The sequence below is a fragment of the Asparagus officinalis genome, chromosome 8, assembly GCF_001876935.1.
Source record: "Asparagus officinalis chromosome 8, Aspof.V1, whole genome shotgun sequence".
In the NCBI taxonomy this organism is placed as follows: Eukaryota; Viridiplantae; Streptophyta; class Magnoliopsida; order Asparagales; family Asparagaceae; genus Asparagus; species Asparagus officinalis.
This window is the reverse complement of record NC_033801.1, coordinates 14,141,444-14,160,309: the sequence shown is the minus strand read 5'-3', so window position 1 is coordinate 14,160,309 and position 18,866 is coordinate 14,141,444. Positions and strand designations below refer to the sequence as shown.

Sequence of the window (18,866 nt, the reverse complement as noted above, 5' to 3'; positions counted from 1 at the left end):
AATCTAAGGTGACACCCTAGGCTCCCACCTAAGGACGCGGCCTAAAATCACATCATTCCCTAATTGTTTTTTGCGATCCGCTCCGTTGAACTTGATCTACACATTCTTAAGCCTAAACACACCAATTTTGGGGTGAGTCCGTCGTGTTTTGACCCTTCATTCACTCGCCGTAATTTTAACGGTTTCGAATGAATAGAACCTTTTGCAGGTGTCACCTTAGAATCACTTTTCCCTTCTAATAAAAACCTCTTTAGCCTAAAAACTAAAAACCAATATCATCCAATGGCTAGAACTCAGTCAAACAGTCAACAGACAGATTCACTGCAGTGAATCCAGATTCACTGCAGTGAATCCAGATTCACTGCAGTGAATCCAGATTCACTGCAGTGAATCCAGATTCACTGCAGTGAATCCAGATTCACTGCAGTGAATCCAGATTCATTACCTCAACGAACACGTTTTTCACTATAGTGAATCCTGATTCACTGCAGTGAATCCTGATTCATTACCTCAACGAACACGTTTTTCACTGTAGTGAATCTTGATTCACTGCAGTGAATCCTGATTTGTGTTCGTTGAGGTAATTAATGCATGTTCTGTTGACTGTTTGACTGACTCCCAGCCATTGGATTCATCTAGATCCAATGGATGATATTGGTTTTTAGTTTTTAGGCTAAGGAGGTTTTTATTAGAACCTCTCCCTATATATATATATATATATATATATATATATAATTATATATATATAATATTATAATATATATATAAATATATATTATATTAGATATATTATATATATATATATATATATATATATATATATATATATATATATATATATATATAGTATATATACACACACACGAGAGAGAGAGAGTGCTGGTGTGACACTCTTTCTTAATTTTTATTTAAAATAATGAAAATTTAGTTCTGTATAAAATGGACTCGGATGTTGTCTGTCTGATGATGGTTTTTGTTGATGTCTTGTTGTCTACTTAATTTTGGTTTCAGGGATTTACCTTTCATTGTTCCACCCAAAGGAAAAAAAGATAAACAGAATAGCGTACAAAAATTATTTTATTTTGGCTTTTTTCTTTCTTTAAACTGAGGAATTAGAAGGCTGTATTGGATTGATTGGGAGATCACCAAGGCCAAAGTCAAACTGATTTGGTCCACTTGCACTCAATGGATTATTTATTTATTTATTTATTTATTTTATGAAATACGTTATAGAGATAAACACCTGCACTCAATTTCAAGAGTTAAGGAACAACACGTTGCTGAATACCGAGAGCCCCCATTCCTCCCAATCCGGATCTGAGCCCCGCTTTGCAAACTACAGAGTTGACAATCAATCAGAACCCAGTGGGCCTTTGAAGTAACTCAACAGAAATTTTTTGATATTGGACCTGACAAATCGCTTATTGCAAATTCATTTATATGACTTTGCTATTTGCACATTGAATCTACAAGGGAGTAACAATAACACCACTAACCCAATCCAAATCTACGATAATAAATGTTTTTAACTTATACAATTTCAAATAAAATAATAACGTACTTGAAATGCTAAGTTTTGGATATATTATCAGTTGGCACTCATCATATATTTCTCTATGAAAACTTTAGACAGCTCTTATACATGCTAAATACGACCGCACAATACTTCTCAAAGTATTTATCATATTTGAAATAATTGGACATAAGATATTAGCTCATTTTATTAAATGATCTATCAATAGGTAGACCAGTAACGACATCCATTCTGTTAGTCATATCGAATCAGACGAAATTATTGTTCTCATATATTGACAAATTATTTCTAAATAAGATGACATACCCCCGATGTAAGTCATCATATGCTAGAGCAATAATGTTTTTCGAAATGTTGATTGAATGAGAAGAAGAACATAATCCGAATTGACATAACAACATTAAATACTAAATTGCATTTTTGCCCCATAGATTAATAATTACAATATTAAATTCTAGAGAGATTTTTATGTAAATAATGGTTAGGTGATGATGATGATGATGATGCCCACACTTAAAACTATAAATACCCGCACAAATAACACATCATACAAAGAGAGGGGGTGATAAAATACAGAGGGCCAACAAGAACTATAGAAAACTAAATTGCAACGCTAGACATTTTATTCCTCCCCTCTCTTCTCTCCAAAAGAAGGAAAAAAAAATCACAAAAACTCGAGGAAGAAGAGGAAGGAGGAGTTCAGAGCGATGCATCGAACGGGGAGCACGACGAGGGCCTCAGATGAGTTCTACCTGATGAACAACAGCCAGGGGCGATCCTCAATCGGAGGCATCGAAGAAGGAGGCGGTTAGGGTTAGGGTTGCAGAGAACATGGTTCATCTCATCCCCGTCGTCCTCATCCTCTGCGCCCTCGTTCTCTGGTTCTTCTCTCACCCTGGTGAGTATTTTTACTCACCCTCTTTGCGGCATTTTGTCGAACGCTTGATGCGCAGTTGAAACTTTCAAGATCTGTTGTGAAATAGGCGAGTTCTTGATTTTTTTTTTAGTTTGACGAGAAATTATGTTGTATGGTTGTATTGGTTCTACTGATGAAATAAGCTGGATCTATGAGTTGATGTTATGTATCTCCCTGTTGCATTAATGGGCAGCTTGCGTTTTTTATTTTTATTTTTTACCCTCTCAAGAACCAGAAATTAAAACCAACACCTTTCTTATGTTTATGATCTTGTTTTATTATGGTTTTCATGATGACCGCTCGATGCGCAAATGTTGCATATTTTCGTCGATTGCGAGTTCTAAGTCCTGTATACATTTTTTTTTAATTATAATTTGCGGCACAAGATAAATACATAGTCGATGAAAATTTTGCTTGTATATCTAGTACTTTTTTGGTTAATTATGTTATACTCATGGGTTTTGTGGGTAGATTGATTCGGCAAGCGCATTTTTGAAACAAAAATGTTTGCAGCTCAAGAATCAGTCGAGGAATATGCTTTTCTTTACAAACAAAATCGCCTTGTATCTTTAATTTGTGATCTTGTACAGTTTCTTTGATGGCGAATTCTGACTTCCACATTCATTCTTTTCTCTTTTTTCGGTGAATTGGAGTCACAAGTAGTTGTTGAAAAATTATGGGTTTTTTTTTGGTTATTTTCCATGTTAATTTGAAAGATTCTTCTGATTTCTAAAAAGTTTCAGTGAATTTGTGGGTAGAAACAAAGATCCTTGCAACTCAGGACTCAATCAAAGAATATACTTCTCTTTACAATCAATACCCAATTTAGGGATATTCTCATTAATAAAGGATATATCCCTTAATAAAACATGAAGTAATAATTTCCCTTTTTTTATCCTGTATGCAGAAATTGATGCAGTAAACAAAGACGATGTTCTTGCAAGAGTGAAGAACATGACGATAGAAGGCTACAGAACTAGCAACTGGAATAGCTCGGCCATGGCGACCGGAGGCGTTGAGGATGTGGATCCTATTGATGGTATCGGCATGGAGGATCCTGGAAAAGAATTAAACAGCAAAGATCCTGAATAATAATCCTCGATATATTTTTCTTGAAGGACAAGATAGCACAAGTTCCTTTTTGCTTTTTTTTCCCCCTCAATGAAACTGAAGATATCTTTTGGTGCAACAATTTGCTACGGAGGAATAACCAGCTTAGTTCACGTTCTCTACTTCTTTCTTTATGACAGTGTATTGAGAGGTTTTATGTGCAATTAGATATTCATTGACATTGCAAATGTTCGTGTGTAATTACTTCGTACTCCATGTTAGGTATTCATTTCTTGCTATTATATTCGATTTCAAGATAAAATAGAGGTATTTCCAAGTTTTAGTACTACGTGCAAGTAGTAGAAAAATGTTAAGAGGTCAAGAAGTCCACCCTGAGAATACAAAGTAGTGTCGAAAAAATAGGATAGTTAGAGGGATAATGATTGTAGACTGTTGATTATCACTATAGTTGAGATATTTCCTAATTAGTTAGTTGTTGTAGCGTTATGATGATTTGGTTGATAAATGAGAGAAATCTCAGTAATCTCTTACATATGGTATTGATGGTTAAAGACTATTACAATTTAAATTTCTCTAGGGGAAATGTTAGGCAGACGGAAAGTGAAAATATGATCTTCATATATATATATACTAGTTCTTGTGCACGTGCAAATGCACGTTGTATTTTTTTGTTTGTTTTCTTACTATAAAATAAGTCAGATTCATTTTGAGTTAAAATCTATAAACATGTATTATTACATTTGTCAGAAATTTTATTTAAACATTTTAAATTTTTTTATGAAATAGATGATTAATTTTTAAAATCCCTTGGGGGTAAGAATAAATAACTAACAAGTTTGCAGTGGAAGATAGGGGAACGTAATACATTCTTAAGAATTATTAATCTTTACTTAGTTTGTTTATAATGATAGGATCTCATTATTAACTAACTACAAGGCTTAACTACAAGGCTTAGTACATTTTTTTTGTTGGATGTTCAAGGCAGGCTGACGACCCATGTGAGTCTTCATCGCAATGAATGTTATACAATTTAAGTACAAAGGAAAAATGAGGGTTGATCAATGGTGTAACTGGTGAGGAGAATCTCAGCAGCTTAATTTGGTATGTAAATTTATAATAGATGGAGATAGAGAAGGGTGGTTTTGAAAATAGTGGGTGAGTGTGGGTTTAATATGTTTTTTGGTTGTGTGGTTTTCTTTGTTCATTTTCAAGATATCTATGATCCTGTGGATATATATATATATAGGTATAACATTGATACTCTCTTTTGGTTTTGTGGAAGAGTTTGGATGTTAAAAAAATTAAATTATCTAATCCGGTTAAAGTAGGATTATATAAGTTAAGCTCATAGATGAAATTTGTTTTAACCAACACTCGTGTAAATATTACAATTGGCATTGAGATTTAAGATATGTGAGAGATTCTCTTTGGTTTTTATACAAACAGTATCTATTTAAATAATAATGGTATAATTAAACTATGTGATTTGAATAAAAGATCAAACATACAATATAAGAAATTGCTTTAAAATAATATAATCTAATGTAATAAGAAGAAAATAGATAAAAATGATGTGAAAATTATTATAATTTAATAATTTTTAATTTTTAAACAATCTAATCTAATCTAATAAGAAGAAAATAACAAAGGCACACACCTATTAAAGGAGATGAAAGTGCTATAAAAATTATTGTAATTTTATCTAAAAAAAGATCAAATATACTATATAATTAATTGCTTTAAAATAATCTAATCTAATTTAATAAGAAGAAAATAGATGAAAATGCTAGGAAAATTGTTGATATTTCTTGATATGAAATAAATAAATATATATATATAATATAATTAATTGCTTTAAAGTAATCTAATATAATCTAATAAGAAGAAAATAACAAATGTATATACATGTAGAAGGAGATGAAATACTACGGAAGTTGTTGTAGTTTATTGGCTTATAAACATTAGTACGTGATGTTGCATGTGAGAGGATAACAATCGTAAATAGAGTTGTATTTAAATAATAATAGTATAATTAAACTTTGAAACTATTTATGTAGTATTGTGAATTACTTGAATTTTAGTTGGTGAGAGATGTCACGTTGTGTCCTCATATCACAGCCGCTTGTTTTAATTTTTCTTTTTTATAATTTTCGGAATGATTGTGTCTCTTTAATTTGTTTGGTGGATTTTGCAAATAACCGGTCCACATTATGTATATTTGTAGGTCTGCGTAGTTCTAATGTTCGACCTCTGGGGCGGACATTATTTGTCTGACTAATTTGCTTAGTTTTTGCATATACGTCATTCATTTTGTATACATTTATAAATTTGGCATTTAATAATTTCATTCAGGTTTACATTTCAATTTAAACTATATCCTTATCTTCATACTATGTATATCCAATAAGAATTCATTAATTTATCAAGTATGGTTGGTACCAAGCATAAGTTTTTGTGCTTGGTAGTGAGGTGGTATCCACTCATTAAAATCGGGGTCCACATTCACATGGGTTGGGGAGTGATTGAGAATTTGAAGGAGTGGATGAGAATAGGACATCTCACTATCAAGCACGAATCCCAACTTGAATGAATGGATGAGAATAAGACACCTCACTACCAAGCACAATATTTATGCTTGGTACCAAGTATACCCATTTTTCTCATCCACTCATTCAAGTATTTTTAATTTATTTCCGCATTAAAATTTATTTTTTGGTTTCACTTTAATAGTTTTTTATTCACTTATGTCTCTAAACTTTAGCATTATGATTATTTATTTTCTTTGATGTTTGTTTGAATGGACTACACTGAATTTTAATTTTTATATTGATAATTGAATCGACTGGAAACAGATGTAATCCAAGGCCAATTTGAATTTTAACGTTATTTGGACCAACGTGAAATTAAGCTTGACTTAATAAAGTATAGTGTTGCGAAAGTGAAAAATACTTGAAAATAGCCCTATAAAAAGCAAGGCGAATAATTAAAGCCAATAAGCCAATATGATTGATTAAAAGAGGGTTAGAGCAAAACTAAAAAGATTATGAAGTTGTTACTAATCATTGATAGACTTAATGAAAAACTATAAACTAAAGATTAATGCTAATTCTGGTGCACTTTTATATAATAAAAGTATCCATATAAGCATATAAAACACTAAAAATAGTTTATGAAAATTTCTTCTAAATATTCCTAATTTTGCTCAAAAAATTAAACTAATCTATACAATATTAAAAAGATAGATCTTTTATTCCTTTTGTTTTTCTATTGAGTCGAGATCAATCCTACTCTGCCTTTATCTTTTTCTTGTGCAATTCTAGAGTAGTGTTTTCATCGTCTACATCAATTGTGACTTCAGACTGGAGGTGGATTTCTTGTGTTGTTATCTTTTTTTGGACTCATTCATCTTTTGTCTTCTTGTCTTACTTCACAAAGAAGTTGCATGCGATGTTCAATACAAGCTTTTAGAAATACAAATTATATTTATTTTTTTATTATAGTGAGAATAATGGTTAATTTTATATATATGAAATTTTTGTGTTTCTAATTTGTTACTTACATAAGGTAGGAGTTACCTTTTTTTTCTTTGTAATGAATTCTTCTGTTGTGTATCCAATAAGAGTTTTTGTTGTGTCAAATAATGGTACTTTTGCTATGTCCATGTCATTTTCTATGATGATCTGAACTAAATAACTGCATTTTTATTATCGAATTGGTTTAGATTGTAATGTTAATATGTAATTTTGATAAGTTTATTTTGTAAAGAATATATATTATTTAACCTTAGTACTATGTCAACGACAGTTCTATGATATTTATTATTTCAACACTCTTATTAATATTTCTATCCACCTTCTTATTGTTGTAGCCTTTGCAAGCATAAAGCTAACTCTATTTGGAAATAGTAGTTATCTTTGCATTGTAGGTACAATAGCATGTCTTTATATTAGTAAACTATTTTTAGGTTTAATTATGTGAATTTTAGAGTTGGTCTTGTAATATCATACCTCTTTTGAATGTTGTGATGAATATATATCAGTAATTTGAATTTGTATTATATTTGTAAAGAGCCTTGATGGAGGTGCTTTTGTCTTGGTAGCTTGTTCTGACTGCATATTAGCGTTAAAATGTAATATTATGTCTTTGTTGTGTTATATGAATGGTAACTTGGTTTACTTATCATTTCCTTATATTTTTAGTAAGTTATATCTTTGGATTAATAGATATTATTGAAGCAATTTATGATGTCATGCATATTTTTCCTACAAATTTGAGATAAATATAAGGTGAATTTTATGTTTAGTGAGATTTAATGAGAATTTTAGTAATGAAGTATTCTACCTTCATATTTAAAGATCTTGAAATTTGAATATCAAACAATTACTCTTTTCTTTACCAAATTTAGAAATTTCAGCCTTTTATGATTTTAAAATTTTGAGAGTATGTTTTGTTATTTTTGAAACATTAGTAGTATTTTTTTTAAAATTTAAATTTTAAGTTTAGTGTTTTTAATTTTCATAATTTTTGTGTTTGGTGGTAAGTTTTCAAATGCCAGTATATTTTCTTGCAACTCTGAAATTTTGACGATGTGTTTTGCAATTATTAAAAATTTGGGTTGTTTTTTATAAAATTTAAAATTTTAGTCATTTACTAATAATTTCTAGATTTGATGTGTATCTGTTATAAATTTTAAAAATTTAGGGTTTTTTGTGATTCTTAACTTTTGAGGGAATTTTTATAATTTTTTATAAAATTGAGTTTTTTTTACAAATTTTAAATTTTCAAGTGCATGATAATTGATAGCAATCCCTTGAATTCATCTATGTTGTTTGCAAGTTTTAAAATTTTAATATTTTAGGGTGTTTTTTGTAATTTAAACTTTTGAGGTTGTTTATACAATTTTTGAAATATTGAGGCTGTTAATTGTAAATTTAAAATTCTTCGAGGATTATTGTTAATTTCAAGATTCCATGTTTGTTGTATAGAAATACAAAGATCAGTAGTCAAATTGCCTATAACGTATGTTTTAGAAGCATTGGCATTGGAACAAGCCCCTCTATTTCTTGTTCTTCGAACAAAAGAGAACAAGTATGCTTCAAAATAAACACATTATGTTAGAATATCAGATTATGTTAGAATATCAGCTATAAGATTCGTCCAAGGGTGAAAAAGAGAATGATCGTTGTCTAGCAGATTGACTAATTGCTCCGAGCCCATCTCCACTATCACTAGGGCTGTTTAAATGGGCTTCAAGTCCAGACTGGGCCCAGTGTCCAGCCCGAACCTAGCCGGACTCGAACCCAACCTAAAAAATCTGGGCCTGGTTAAGGAGAGAGGAGAGCGCCGACCGGGCCTGGCTCGATTTTATATATATATATATTATATATATATATATTATATATATATTATATTATAATATATATATAATATATTATAAATATTTATATTATATATTATAATAATACATATATATAATATAATTAATATATATAAATAATTAATAAAGTGATGAGTTATTGGTATGGTCCACTGAGGATGGGATATAGCGTGAGTTGTGTATACTGTGATTGGGTGTATATATTTTTATACGTGTGTGGCGGTAAGAGTTGTGGGTGTGTTAATATGGTTAGATTATGTGTATAACTTTTCATATGTGGTGTGTGATAGAGAAAGAGATGATATGTTATTAAAATGAAAATCATAACTTACAGTATACATAATATAGCCATATATTACTAAAATATAAGTAAACTATATACCAATACATACTTATTAAACATGGCCTAATACAAATATTGGTATTTTAATTCCACCACAATTTCAACAACAAGGTATTAAATAGGCAAACCCGTAGTTAGACGATTAATTAATGATCCACACTAAATCAATAAGGCAGTTTCTCACTCGACGGGGCCAGATTTCCGAACGAAAGATCTCGCGTGCCTGGCCACAGTGGATGTCTCAAAACTTCATGGTTTGCAGCAGCGAGCGAAACGAGCAACCAAATCTCTCATATTCAGCCAAAGTAGATAAAATAACGGTATGATGCACGCCGCCTGAGCATCGCTAACAACCCATCGAATACGGCTGAATATGCACAGACAAGCTTGCTTGCCAAAGTCGCCGCTGCTAAAAAGATTGAGACAATCCATTGTGCCACATCACGTGACGAACGATCTCGCCGGAAATTTGCCCGCCGACGAGAAACCATGCCTTATTGGTTAGTTGGATCAATTAAAATGTCTTAAAGCGGGTTTGCCTATTTAAAATACCTTGTTGGAAATTGGGGTGGAATTAAAATACCAATATGGATATTTAACCTAAAAATATAATAAGATTAATCTAATTTTTAAATCAATTTTTATCAAAAATACAAAAATACAAAAAAATCGGGCCAACGCGGTTTGGCTCGGACCCAGACCGTCCCGAACACCTTAGGTACAGGTCCGGGCTAGATATTTTGCTCAGCCCAGATTCAGAAATCCAGGTTAGGCCGGCAGGGCCTGCCCTTCTAGACAGCCCTAAATTTATCACAGGTTTATGCCCCTACAGTAATGGGTCAATAACAGGTGTTGCTGTTGACCCGCTGTACTTGTTGTCCTCAGCGAGACTCCTCTATCGGGTTCGGATCCGTGTCGGGACCCGTTCCAACTCCTTCCCAATCGCGATCCTTCGTATGTATCATCTCGTCGTCCCTCTTTCACCTCTCATCAGCGATCCGAGGTGCGTTCTCTTTCTTCTTATTTTCTCATCGTAATTTCTCATAAAATTAATGTCTTTTTTATGAAATTGGACCTAAAATCTTGCAAAATTTTTAGTGGTTAATTAAAAAGAAACAAAAAAGAATAGGGAAACAGAAATGGAAGAACAATTCATACTGCGAGTTCCACCTTCGGTATCGGAGAGGATCGAGCGGCTGTTCAATGAGAACGCGTCCTCGTCTTCTGAAGATGCTTCCCTCGATTTATCCTTTGAAGGTACTAAATCCACATCAAAGTTTAGGGCTTGCGTATAATCAATGGTTTTAGTTGTTGATTGCTCAACTTTTTTTTAAAAATTTTTGATTTTTATTTTAGTTGAATGGGAAACTTTTGTCTTATATTGAAAATTGTAGCTTGATGCTGATGACTTGTTGGGAGAAAAGTTTTTTTCCCTCCTTTTTAAATCGTAGGTTTGGTTAGTGTACTTCACTGCCAATGGTTTATGTCTAATCAATAGAAATAAGATTCAAGGTTTTAGTTGAGAGAATGGAGAATTTGAGAACCTTTCCGAGAATCTAATTTAGAGAAAACAGCAAAGAATGTACATATCAATGACATAGATTGGGTCAGAGTTCAGTAGATGACCTTATTTGTTTATGTTATAATCTAGTGTCTGATTGCAATGAATTTGTGATATCGTCATAGTTTTCTGTTTAAATTTTGCCGACGGGTCTGAAAGTGTGCAAGTGTCCTAGTCTCACATTAGAAAGTTCTAAATATTGAAAGTCCTCTTTTTCAAATAGCTTGTTGTGGGGGAAAAAAATCAATTTGTAAGATTTAATGCATGTAAGCAATTAGAAAAAGAGATGCAAGCTAATTTCATCCCATGAAAGATGCTAATTCTGTGATAGATCATGTACTGAACGTAGAAGATTAGAGGCTGATACGAGATCCTGCTATATCTTGTTTAGCACTTAAAATTTTTTCTTCATTATTAAATTTTTTTCTTCATTATTAGTTGAAAGGGCTCAACCATGTACATGCATGTGGGTGCGTAATGTGCATCCTTTCACATACATTTACTAATTTTTCTTTTTACTTAACTCTGTGCTTTGCTTTTTATTGCCGAACCTTACGAACATTGGATTCGTAAGAAAGCAAATGCAAGCAATGATTCTTCTTGGTTACAGACATGACTACTGAATTACTGTATTCCGATATATTATGATTGGGGACAAAGTAGGAATCCGAATAAATAGTTTGATAGGAATTATTACTTTTTGATCTTCTTGTTAACTTAATAATTTCCTTATCCTCAGCTCAACCAACAACATAATTCACTTAATTTTATTCATCATTGACTATTAATTCTGTCATATAACAAGACCCTTCCAACTACGAAGGAGGGTAGAGAAAGAGGTCCTATTGTCCGCATCAACAATAACAACAAATATGAAGTCTGCTCCCAAATTAGTAATTCCTAGCCACCAATATGCACTATATATTCATTTGTTCTCACAATTTTGCTAAAAGTTGTACCTTTTACTTTTTTTTTTCTTTCAATTCTGCTAGCTCTAAACCCTTTGTTGTGAAAAACTTGTTTCCACCTTCTATCTCTGAAACTGGCCCTTTTCTAGTCTCCTCAACTATATCTCTATCATCTATCGACTCGTGTTCAGCAGAAGCCATGTAAGCTCTCCTCCTATATTTGAATTCTGGCTCCATGCATGCTCTCAGGTTTGAGAAATCTATTCTTCTTTTACTGTTGAATCAGTTTATGCAATTGGTACTAGTCAAGGTCATAATCACGTGGACATGCCCAAGAATTAAACCATATTTTCCAACTTGTTGCATGAGTTGAAATTGCTGTGCTAATTTGCTTTGTAGTTTGTTTATCTTCATTCATGTTGTTGAAACTTTTTTCCCCATAATTATTATTTTTTACTATGTTAAATATAAAATTTAGCCAGGCCAATATGACACTTGTGTGGCTTTCGTGTAGTGCATGACCCTAAAGAGTTAGTTTTCCTTTGAGTCTTAGAGATCCAGTTCATTATTTTAGATCATTAGTTGGTATTGGTTTCTTAATTTTCTGAATGACCAAACTTGACCCTGATGCAGGAAAGGAATGCCTTTTTCCCCCTTTGTTTGTACTTTCTTTCCATTTGCATTAACGTTGATAGCTTTTTTTCATACTAACAAATATTTTAGCTGCATTTGCATCATTGGGTGTATGCTGCTAACTATATGCTCTAATGATACTTAATGTCCATCTACATGAATATTAAAACCCGTATTACCTGTAGAGGATGGGAGAACTGGCACTTTTCTAATTGGTAACGAGAGGTTCCCTGCTGCACTCTTGGATCTTCCATGTGTCGTGGAATCATATAAAACTTATGATGATAATGTTTTAATTAAAACTGCAGACGTTGGTCAGGTAAGAAGCTAGATTTCTTTTCTTTCATCCCCTGAGATTGTAATTTGATTTTGTGGTTGAAATAGATGATAATGATCAGAGAAGAAGGTGATCCTTCGCCAGAAGAAGTTGAGTACAGGCACGGCCTTACTCCTCCGATGAGGGATGCTCGCAGGCGGCGATTTCGCAGAGAACCTAACCTCAATGTATTCTACTTCAATTTTTCTTTCTTTATGGGTATATTGCACTTAACTGTCTCATTTATACCTTCAGTTACAATAAAACCCCCTTACCTCATTTACTAGCACTTAACACCCTTGCAGTGCCATTTTCAGAAAGATAAATTGTAAGTGACGGCCCTCTTTATCATGAATTGAGGGGGGCTAATTGCTGATAAATGAGGTTTATTATTATTATTATTATTATTATTATTATTATTATTATTATGGGTCGGGGTTGGGGTGGAGGTGGGGTTAGTGCAACTGAAAGTATTGATGAGGGCAGCTATGTGCAATTTACCCTTGTTTTCTTTCATTTGTACTTCTAGCCATCATTTGTTGTTATATTATGTTTCTGTTTTCAGCCAGAGCTAGTCCAGCGGGTAGAGAGAGATCTGCTGAACATTATGTCTGGGGGAACGGTAGAAAATATCCTTCTATGGTCGATTAACTTAGCTTTGTGGCCTCAAGGCCTATGTTTTTAAGCTGCTGTTTTTTGTCATCTATTTATCATTACCTATTCTTTTTAGTATTTTTTTAAGTTTTTGAAGTATCTAAAAGCATGGAATAATTGTTATCTGCAGTTCATCAAAAAAATTATTACCTATAGACAAGTTATTAGGCTAATCGAAGTGACGCATATTGATTAGCCTTTTGGTGCAAATATAGACATTTTAAGTTTGGATGATGTTTGGAAGTGCATACTAATGTCGAAGTTTGCATGCGTATCTTGTGGCTTTTTGCTAAGACTCCTTGACTATTGAAGTGTCTCACATGCTGATTACAATGAGCCGGCATCAATTGGTGATCGCAAAAAGGCTGCAGCAGGACCTGCAGCCAAGCCAGAGGTTATTCCAGTGGAAGCTCCTCCAACAGGTGGTGACAGGACCTGCAGCCAAGCCAGAGGTTATTCCAGTGGAAGCTCCTCCAACAGGTGGTGAACCAGAAAAAAGTGATTCCGATGATTCGATGGATCCTGAAAACTAAAGGAGAAAGCAGTTTGTGTGATATCTTAAATTGGTAAAATTGTATAACAATAATTCTGTGTGAACACACTGCAACTTGTTTATGTTTGCAAAAATTTGGGCTCTGTATGGAGGGTCATTCTCGGAGGCCCTTAATTGCAATAATATTCACAATTTAATTTCATAATGCTTTCCATTTAAGTACCATGAAGAGGTTTACTCGGTAAACAAACACAATTAGGCTTCTAGGCAGAAAGTATCTGCTACTGGCCTGCAGTAGTTTGTTCATTTCAAGCTTTTACGTTATACTGAATCAACAAAGCTCTGCCTTGAACATATGCAATAAACCTGAATGCTCGACACTCGAGAAACTTTGTTAACACTTCAATACACTTATCAGCTTAAAGATCAACAAACAAATACAATCAGCGCAAGGAACTAATAAGCAAAAAGATCCAAAATAGTTGAAGGGTATGGAAATATTACACGATAATTGGAAATATTACACAACTATCATAACACAACTAGAAACAGGTCAGAGGGTAACGTCAATATAGAAACTTATGACCATATAAATAATACAATCACCAGTCAAGCCAAACAAGTCAAAGGGTGTGAATATAGAAACTCATAACAACAGTACAATCATCAGTCAAGCCGTTGGCATTTGTTAAGTAACAGAAGTCTTGGCAGCAAGATGCGTAAGAGCTCTACGGTGGTAAGTGTTACGAAGTTTCTTGTACTTTTGTAAGAAAGTTGCCAAGTCAATGTCTTTCTCGAGGAGCTTGTTGTGTAGAATCTCGGATTCCTCTTCATTCTTATTCATGGCATCTATAAAGCAATCAAATAAAGTTATGAGCCGACTGCTCTAAAAGCAACATTTATGGTGGTTTTCCAGCTAGCTCACCTTGCAAGTTCTGGAGCATTGACTGAGGAGAATAGAACTTCAGAATCTCATCCTTTTGTTTCTCCAGTTCTTTTAGTTTCTCTTGGGCAGCAGCAAGCTCAGTTGTTCGGATAATCCTACACTGTTATGTTCAAGAGAATTGAACTTAGAAATCCTATTTCTGCTCATAATGTCTGTTTTTACGACGTAAAAAATAATTCTGCACTCCGAACAAAGCACATGACAAGCATTAGGGTAAAACACTAGTTAAAAACCTAACAAAAAAGACATGATTGAGTTTTGAGATGAGCACTTTTTCCATAACTTTGCAGGACTAGTCATGAACTATATGCGTCAACACTAACTTCCTCGTAAAGTTTAGGGGTTTTTCGTAGAAACCGCCTCTAAAATAGGGCCACTCTAGTGAAACCATCTTTGATTGTCAACTTATACATAAACCACCTTTAAACGAATTTTTGTTGCAATTGACCACATAGACTCACATTTCAGTAAATTTTTTTCCGGTTTTGCTATAATAAATAGTTGTCAAATACCGAGCATATTAGAGATATGATCCTTAATGGAGGTTAGGTGGGGTCAATTGTATAAATTGACAATCAAAGGCGGTGGATTTCAACAAAAAACCCTTTAAAGGTCGTTTATGTATAAATTCACAATCAAAGGTGGTTTCGGTAGAATGACCTATTTTAAAGGTGGTTTCTAAGAAAAAAACCCTGAAGTTTATGAGTAAGCCTTAAAGGTATTAAAGAGGCATGGATTGTGTACATACAAGTAATTTGATCCTTCAACTCTTGTAAGGACATGAGTTACACAAATCAGTAAAGCTTGAGGCTAGAGATTAGATGAGTTAACTATACTAAGATATATGTGAAACGCATACAACAACTGGGTTATAAAAGTTCCAGGCCTATGAATTAAGATTAACCATGAAATTGAGGAAATTCACAGTGTGCGATTCTCATCTAAGTAATGCTATCTGGATAGACTGGTATTCATCTGTTAAGTTAAATTCAAAAAATTCAAGCTCATGGTTCAAGGCCCATGTACTTCCATTGTCTCACAGGTTCCTTCATATTCATAAACCTCAAGCTTATTGTTACACAGGATAGTTTCACTTGTCTCAACTGTGGAGCCTGAACATTCATTTATTACTGAGAAAACTGGGATAATGTTCATAGGATACAAAACTAAAATCTTTGTTTTTAAAGGTGATACTTCCTTTTAAGCGAAGGGCAAAAAATTAAGTACAGCTCACCTGGTTTCGGAGCTCCGAGATGCGAGTTTCTTTCTCTAAGTTCTCCCCTGTAATAAAAAGTCTTGAAGTAAGCATTATGTTTCACTACTGAGGCAAAACAAGTATCTGAAATGATAAGAGCAAATCTCACTTGCAAGCTGCAAGGTCTCCTCCTGAAGTTCACGGCGTAGCTGTAACAAGAGCAATTAATGGTGTCTGTCACTAATAAGGCATGCAATAATCTAAAAGCAAAAGGCTAGCCAACAAATAAGGGAATGTTAGGTGCTTTAGATTTGCAGGATGACATTGCATTGGGAGCGGAAGACCAAGAGAAGAAAGACACCCACCACCTCTCCCAATACATGCATAAATGTACAAGATACTGAAAACTAAGACCAGCATTCACCAACTGTGGTTTAAAGTATAAAGAACATAAATAATTGGAATAATTCAAATAACATCCGAAAAGCAGCATGCACCCCAGCTGTTGCATACTGCATTATTAAAATGGCACACATTTGCATGCATGCATGGTGGGTGAACAAGCTAGAGAGAACTTAAAAGCATAAGCATTATTAATAACTTTCAAAGGGATATCGAACTATCAAGATATCAAGATATTGCAATGAATCATCACAATTAATTAAAGTCAAAGGAGATGTTGAACATGCAATAAACATGCTGGTAAAAAAACGAGGACGCTAAGGATACCAAACAAAAAGGGCATAAGTTACATGCTTGGTCGTTGAAAAGAAAGAAAAGTTCAAGTAGATGCTGTCCTATAATAAGTTACCAATTCTCCAGATACAATAAACAAATAAACATAATGCATAAAAATAATATAGCAAAAGACCAAGGAAGTTTGAAGGAAATGTCAAAAAGCAACGAATATGCTCCCATGTGAGTCAACAACCCATGAAAATAAGTTTCATACTGGTACTATTACTTTGGACCAACAAACAAGAAAAGGAGCAAGATCCAACTAATTTATCAAAATGGCATAAATATAATTATATGCGTATATGCGTGCAATGAAATGAGGTCAGGAGATCAGAAGAAAATCAAAAGGAATAGAACCTAATCGACTTACATTGTTCTGGTCTTTTACTTGCTCGAGTGAATTGAAAAAGGCTTCATACGCATTTTTATCGGTTAAAAGCTTCCTCAGCTCCTCAATGCTGCCATTATCTCAACCACCAAGCACTTGATTAGTAAACAACCTACCACATTAATTGCCTCAAAGGAGATCTACAATATAGTTTAGGAGGAAAAGAAACTTCCAATAATTTCCGACAACTTCTAAGCAACCTGTTTTAATCTGTTACTAAAATACCAACAAAGATGGCATCGGTAGACAGTAAACTATCCATTGACGTTGATAATATTTCTTCGTTAATTACTTATAGGGAATAATCACAGATGGACTGGGTCTTCCAAGTGATTGTTATGCATGTCAGAGCCCAGCTAGTAGTAACTTCCGCATTGGTTTTCTTTTTCAGATGTTATTTGACTTTTAAACCAAATTTAGACAAAGCTTAATATTGCAATCCATTTGAGCTAGAGGTAATAAGAGGTGGACTTAAGTGGAACCTATCTCATGCTCCTGTTATATTAATATTTAAAACATTAACCTGAAGTTTAGATCAGACTAAGCTGGTTCCCAGATCCGACCTTTGGGTTTGAAACATTTATGCCAAACAGATTTTTACTTTTCACTCAGTATCTATCACATATTGTTCTGATGCAATTAGTTGTGAAGGGGGAAAACAAAGAAAAGAAAAGAATATATATATATATATATATATATATAAAGAAAGAGAGAGAGAAGATAGAAATGCAGATGATAAAAGAGAAAATTTAAAAAATAAAAGATATATATATATATAGATATATAGGGAGCATATCTTATGAGATGCAAGTTTCCTATTTTTAGATTTAAGGCTAAGATTAAAACTTGATTAGAGCTTAATCACGTGTCTCCCCTGCAGTCAAGTTTTCTCCCACCTCTCAAAATGTCTGGGTTATATCAATGTAAGTGCCCTTCGACGCCTCCTTCAATGGTCCCGTTGGCCGCCGTTTCTCCCATTCCAATCATCCTAAACAACACCTTCTATATGCGTTGTTGGCCATCATTTTCCCTCTCTCAACTGTTGATGATTTTTCGTTTATTCCCCCGCTAACCAAGTTAGTGAGAATCAAGATTTCGCACTGCCAGAGCTTTTGCTCCTGATCATTCTTCCATCCATCTAAACGTTAGATCCACAATATAATTTACCCAATTATTCGTTTATACATAGAACTATCCCAGATTCCACATGTGTAGGAGATCTAGCTGCATCTTGATAACCATAGCACAATGAAAACCTATAGAATCATGGAGAGACTAATGTGTATTTTAAGCCTCAAATTTTATTTTATATGGATCTACACCAAGTCAAAGGCAGTTGCTTGATGGAATAGCTAAGGGATTAAAGACGGTATTGTGATCAGAATCAACCGCCATTGAGATTTGATTTGATCTTCCATGAGCAATTGGAGAACTTAATTGAAACATTGAAGACAGAAAGAAATGACTGGCAACGATTGAAAACAAAACAAGTATTTAAGTTGGAAAAAGAGTCACGTGATTAAGTTCTAATCAAGTTTTAATCTTGGCCTTAAATCTAAAATAGATGGTTAGGATTAGTGTATCCTATATCCTACAGGAAACTTGCATCTCATAGGATATGCTCTAGAAATGACTGGCAACGATTGAAAACAAAACAAGTATTTAAGTTGGAAAAAGAGTCACGTGATTAAGTTCTAATCAAGTTTTAATCTTGGCCTTAAATCTAAAATAGATGGTTAGGATTAGTGTATCCTATATCCTACAGGAAACTTGCATCTCATAGGATATGCTCT

The 18,866-nt window shown here is 33.5% G+C and overlaps 2 protein-coding genes across 4 annotated transcripts in view; one reads left to right on the top strand and one right to left on the bottom strand.

Moving 5' to 3' along the window:
* Positions 10,106-14,008, top strand: LOC109820251 (transcription initiation factor TFIID subunit 7). Of its 2 annotated transcripts, none has more exons than XM_020386374.1 (7): positions 10,106-10,244; positions 10,340-10,498; positions 12,529-12,662; positions 12,728-12,847; positions 13,225-13,288; positions 13,634-13,707; positions 13,766-14,008. In XM_020386374.1, exons 2-7 carry the CDS (start codon positions 10,381-10,383, stop codon positions 13,844-13,846), a joined length of 591 nt encoding a protein of 196 aa, XP_020241963.1. In that variant the 5' UTR covers positions 10,106-10,244; positions 10,340-10,380; the 3' UTR covers positions 13,847-14,008. The 2 variants fall into 2 exon arrangements, with proteins under 2 accessions (XP_020241963.1, XP_020241962.1); XM_020386373.1 differs by having other exon boundaries at positions 10,107-10,244; positions 13,634-13,735; positions 13,794-14,008.
* The window catches only part of LOC109822060 (vacuolar protein-sorting-associated protein 37 homolog 1-like), a 9,865-nt gene continuing 5,239 nt past the window's right edge, over positions 14,241-18,866 (bottom strand). For both annotated transcript variants that reach the window (XM_020388221.1, XM_020388222.1), the window contains exons 4-8: positions 17,056-17,143; positions 16,117-16,156; positions 15,987-16,033; positions 14,732-14,852; positions 14,241-14,655 (exon numbers count right to left, since the gene is read on the bottom strand). In XM_020388221.1, the coding sequence (XP_020243810.1) occupies positions 14,495-14,655; positions 14,732-14,852; positions 15,987-16,033; positions 16,117-16,156; positions 17,056-17,143 (457 nt within the window). In that variant the 3' untranslated portion in view covers positions 14,241-14,494. The remainder of the gene's footprint in view (positions 14,656-14,731; positions 14,853-15,986; positions 16,034-16,116; positions 16,157-17,055; positions 17,144-18,866) is intronic.